The 5,754-nt window shown below is 40.4% G+C and overlaps 1 protein-coding gene across 1 annotated transcript in view; it reads right to left on the bottom strand.

Annotated features, from left to right (window-relative positions):
* Positions 1-5,754, bottom strand: part of GUCY2F (guanylate cyclase 2F, retinal) — a 117,611-nt gene that overhangs the window by 55,027 nt on the left and 56,830 nt on the right. The window contains 3 exon segments of the mRNA XM_014538846.1: positions 1,536-1,706; positions 3,043-3,049; positions 5,483-5,562. Of these exon segments, the coding sequence (XP_014394332.1) occupies positions 1,536-1,706; positions 3,043-3,049; positions 5,483-5,562 (258 nt within the window).

Genomic DNA, 5,754 nt, shown 5'->3' with positions numbered 1-5,754 from the left:
CGGGCTGGACCCGGCCCGTGGGCCGTAGTTTGCCCACAGCTGGTCTAGTCACTGCCCCTTCCTTAATTATCTGGTCTTGCAAAACCTGTTTACCTAAGTACTCCCATTTTACAGAGGCCATAAACCATCAACAATACACAACCCCCAGAGGGAGTTATCAGTGCTGCGCCAAGCCAGGCCTTTAGTTGTGGTCTCACGGCACTTATCCCAACACATGGGGCTTTTTGCAAAGCCCACGAAAGTTCCAGAAGTATGATCCATATTTGGGGGACAAAGAAACCAAAGGGTATAAAGAGAAAGCTTCCTCCATATTGGTTCACTCAGGATTTGGAAATAGGCTCCCCTGAGTCATGGTACTAGTACACTGGAAATAAATGGGTTTTTCCTGTATCTCCTGTGTATTTTTCGGTCACCTGGTAAATTCTGTAATATTATCAACTCTGCCACTTAATAGTTGGCTGGTAAATACAGGTGAAAGCAAAAGTAGGTTTATAGTTGTTCGTATAAAAGACATGCAGTTTATAATTACTACAATAGCTTTATTAACTCAAAAGAATGTCACAATGGCACAGTGCACTTAGGTACAATCTCATAAGTGCTCAAATTGCTAGCCTTCATTTTTTACACATTCTTGTAGTCTACTTGCTATGCTCTGTGTTTCATGTACACACAAATGTAAACCTACTTTTGCCCACCCCTATATTTATTAAGCACCTATTATGTGTGGCAGATACTACATAAGAAAGTACACCTCATTTAGTTTCTCTGAGCCTCTGTAAAAGGAGGCCAATCACACTTATTTTATAAAGAATTGGAACACGATAATGTCTATAAAAGCTAGCTTGAAAAAGGTTAGGCCATAATACAAAGGTCAAGACAGTGATCAATATGCAAGAAGCTCAACAAGTCATTGATTATCCAGATCAGCCTCATAAAAATGCACATAGACAGAATTTGCATATTATTCCAGGGAGTTCATGGACTCCTTTGAAGCCCATCCATGAACTGTCTTGGCTGTGAATAATTCTTGCCTCAGAAAATGAACGTGCTGCCTGATAGACCCAATGGTCTTTAGTTTTACTGGTCATGCTGAGTTCCATATCTACATCCATGGTATGCAAAGACCCATCATCCAGTTCTAGACTGAACCACTTGTTAGAAGGTCAAAGCCATGAGATTGGACTAAACAGCACCAAATAATCTGTAAATGAGCACTTTCCCACATCCAGAAAGCAAAGAAGTAGAATGGAAGAAAGGATTACTGAAAGTAAAGAGTGCTCAATGCCAATAGGAAGTAAAAAAAAAAATCTGACCCTCAAATTTGGGTGAGGGGCAGGGCAAGTAAAACCTTTCTATATTAGTATCTTATAACAGATATGGGCAAAAAGACTGTGAGAAGGGGTGGGAGGCATACCCTGGGAAGGAAGGTAGAAGAGTGAAATCATCACAAGGATCCAAGGAAAACAAAACATACGAAAATATTTAAGTTCTAATCTACAGGGAAAATTCAAGATTTCCTCAGTTTTTCCATTAACCTTAATGAGATCCAGCAGGAGTGATGATTTAAACATCCAGTCTAGTTTCACATCTTCATTCATCAGTATGTCTTCTAGACTCCTTCGGAAACATATTTCTGTCACAATGGCAAACATTCCCGAATCATAGGAAAAGCCCAACAAAGGGTAAATATTTTCATGATATAGGTCCTTTATCTGGAAAATAGAGGGAGAGAGGAGAGTCACAGCTGTCCTGTCTCAATTAGGGACCAGAATTTATGGTGCATACCCTTCTTCACCCTTTTTATGATTGCTGGTTGTGGTAAGCAGAATTTTGGCCTGATAATCTCCAAATCCTAGTGTTACTCCTGTGATTGTGCTATGTGACACAAGGGAGAGTATAGAAGTGGGCCTAATCTAATCACATGAGCCCTTTAAATCAGAAGAGAAGGGATGAGAGGAATTCAGAGATTCAAAGTGTGAGGACTCAATGCTCTATTCTTGGCTTGTAGACTGAGGAAGGAGGCTACAAACTTGTAGACTGAGGAATATGGGTAGACTTTAGAAGTTGGAAATGGCTCTCAGCTGACAGCCATCAAAGAAATGGGGATCTCAGTCCATCACCTGTATGGAACTAAATTCTGATGACATCCTGAATGAGCCTAGAAGTGTTTTCCCCTCAGAAACTTCAGATAAGAGCCCAGCATGACTGACACTTTCACTTCAGGCTTGTGTGATGCTTAAGTGGAAGACTCAACTGAGCCCACTTAGACTTCTGATATTCTGAACTTTGAGATAATAAATGGGTGTTGTTTTAAGCCACTATGCTTGTACTATTTTGTAGTGGCAATAAGGATTCTAATCACCAATTTCACTTTGTGTGTGAGAGGGGGAGGGGAGTTGTTTTCCACATAATCAAGCAATTCTCTGACACCAGTTGGGTGTCCAATAACTCAATTCGATTCTGGCACTATATATCTAGAGATAGAGTCAGATCCCACAGGTTAAGGGTTCAATCCTATAAGACTATTCCAATCCACTTGAGACACCAGTCATAAATCCAGGTTAACTGGGTTTCTAACCAACCAGCTGTATAGATTACAAATTTAATGAACCCCTCTTTGGGTTTATTTAATTTGCTACAGCAGCTCGCAGAACTCAGAAACATTTTTCTTACTAGATTACCAGTTTATTATAAAAGGATATAACTCAAGAACAGCCAGATAAAAGAGATGTATAGTGCAAGGTAGATGGAAAGGGCACAGAGCTTTCATGCCCTCTCCAAGCCATTCTCTCTAAATTTCCTTGTGTTAGCAACCTGGAAGCTCTCCAAACTGTCTTTTTGGGGTTTTATGGAGGCTTCATTACATATGCATGATTGATTAAATCGTTGGCCATTGGTTTCATTATATATGCATGATTGATTAAATCGTTGACCATTGGTGACTGATTCAACCTCTATCCCCACTCCCCTCCCCCACAGTCAGGGTGATGGGACTGAAATTTCCAAACCTCTAATCACATTGCTGGTTCTCCTGGCAACCACTCTCATCCTTTGGTGCTTTCCTATAGTCACCTCATTAACATAACAAAAGGTACCTTTATCATTCTCATCACTTAGGAAATTTCAAGGGTTTTAGGAGCTCTGTGCCAGAAATGGGGACAAAGGACAAATATATATTTCTTTTTTTTTTTTAAATAATGTCTTTATTGTGTCTCAGGGCTGTTGCTCTTTATTTATTTATTTGTCCTTTTTTATTGATTAAGTTATACATATGTGTCCTTATTCCCACATTACCCCCAACCCCCCCCCACTCATGCCCTCACCCCCCTGTTGTCTGTGACAAATATATATTTCTTATAAATCACAATATCACAGGCGGTGGTAGAAAAAGAATGCAATGGTCAAAGAGGAAATATCGTAAATGAATACTGGAACTGTGGCCTTCTAACAGATTCTTTGGGGACTCTGTGGAGTGAAGCTCAGTGACCCAGGAGGATTAAAGAAGGTTAATACATTAGAAGCTGGAATAGATTGCCTATAAAATTTGTTTCAGAAGAAACACCTAGAATTTTGGCTACATTTTCTCTTTGCAACTATTCATTTTTTCACTAATGTGAGAAGCATTTATTACGTGCCCACAATGTACAAGACACTGGACTTCATGCTAGAGATACAGAAATAAAATAAATAAAATCACAGTCCAGCTTAAACCAGCTAAGGTAGACATGGAAAATCAGCCCACACATAGTTTCTCAGGTTTCATTGTAGCAGCTTTTATGGACCAAGTAACCAAAACTATGGGGCACTGAACCACTGTTGAAAGGCAGAGTACAAAGTGGTTATGTCAGAGACTGCTAGAAGTTCAATACAAATCCACTTCCTTTTCTTATTGGGAAAACAACTAGTGCACATTTTCTATCCTCCCTTGGAGCTAAGTGTAGCCATATGACTGAATTCTTAGCAATGGAATATGAGAGGAAGTGATCAGTGTTATTTCTAGTCTAAGGTTTTTAAGAAGTGAATATACAACTTTCCATGCTATTTTCCTACTTCTATAGATGAATGCAGATGATGACAAGGCCCTAGGAGAGAGCAGAGTCATAAAATGGTCATATCTTGGGCCCCTGAATCACCATATTAGAAGAGTCACCAGCCAACTAATGAAACCTAACTTATACTGATCTTTGGATGAAAAATTAAACTTCTGCTGTGTTTGAGACATTAAATATTTCAGGGTGTTTTGTTACAACATCTAACTTTACACTAAGAGCCCTAGAGCCCTAGTATGAAAAAAATTTAGGCCTAAATTTTCCCTAGATCTTTACAGTCATATGTCCTCAGCTACAATAGAGAAGATTCTATACATGCAGTCATGCCCTACTCATATTCTGGACAAACCCAGGAAGCAGAGAATATTTGGAGCACCTGTGCTAGCTAGATGGTCATCTGAACATTTTACTGGGTAGGCATGTACTTCACCTCTGCCATATCTCCCTAGCTCAGTGGTCGGCAAACTCATTAGTCAACAGAGCCAAATATCAACAGTACAACGATTGAAATTTCTTTGGAGAGCCAAATTCTTTAAACTTAAACTATATAGGTAGGTACATTGTTATTAACTTAATTAGGGTATTCCTAAGCTGGCCTTTGCTAAAAACATCCTCAATCTGATTGAGGTACGTTCACTGAGGTCGACCCCTTCCAACTCTCCCATCCACACTCGTCTTGTATACTTGTTTCAGATAGACGAGTGTGGATGGGAGAGTTGGAAGGGGTAGACCTCAGGGAACATACCTCAAAACAATGTACCTCCCCCGTGCTGCATATCCCACGGCCTGCCTGCGCCACGTCTCCCGTCGCCCGACCGACCAACACCCTCCCCACACTTCTTCTAATGCCACTTCTTCAAAATAGACTCGCCCAGGCCAAAAACCGACTTCTGCGCATGGGCCAGGAAGTTTCAATCGCACTGTACATGCACTCCCGCACGTGGTATTTTATGGAAGAGCCACACTCAAGGGGCCAAAGAGCCACATGTGGCTCGTGAGCCGCGGTTTGCCGACCACTGCCCTAGCTGGTTACCATCAAACGTTCAAGATTTACCCCCTGGTAATGGGCAAGGAGACACATGATTGGTGGTGTTGCTCTTATATCAGTCAGGGGCAAAGCAGATGTACAGTCCTTAGTTCATCCTAGCTTGATGCCTGTGTCGGTGGCCAGAGCTGTGTCATGCCTGAGGCACATAAAAAAAAAAGTTCAAGATTTGAATGTGTCCTGTCACCCAATAACTTAAGTTTCACAAATCTTTTATGTTCAAGGAGGAGTCAAGATTTTAAACTGAACCCTATTTAGTTTCTGTCCAACCCAAAGCTTCAGGCTGCTTTGTTAAATAAACCACCCAAGGATTCTTTGAACATAATTGGTAGGATTGGGGAAATCATTTTTCTTATGTAAATATAAAATGTTAGTTATTTTAGAGAACAGATTGGTTTTATCACTTGCACTTGATTTGATGGACTTAACATCTCCAGAGGGGAACTTTTTCAGCCACACCCAATTACCCTAAATGAAAAGGTAGAGAATGGTAATGAGACTTAGTTGCTTTAGATTATGCAGCAAATGTCCCATCCACATGAAGGGTTTATAGTTAGACCATCAACCTAAATAGGCTTTATTCTTCTTCTCTCATCCTCTGCCCATAGACATTCTGTATTCTGAGCTAAAAATGAGGTTATACAGAGAAATTAAAAATTC

The sequence above is a fragment of the Myotis brandtii genome, unplaced genomic scaffold, assembly GCF_000412655.1.
Source record: "Myotis brandtii unplaced genomic scaffold, ASM41265v1 scaffold199, whole genome shotgun sequence".
In the NCBI taxonomy this organism is placed as follows: Eukaryota; Metazoa; Chordata; class Mammalia; order Chiroptera; family Vespertilionidae; genus Myotis; species Myotis brandtii.
The sequence above is the reverse complement of the archived record's forward strand: the minus strand, read 5'-3'. Positions and strand labels throughout refer to the sequence as shown.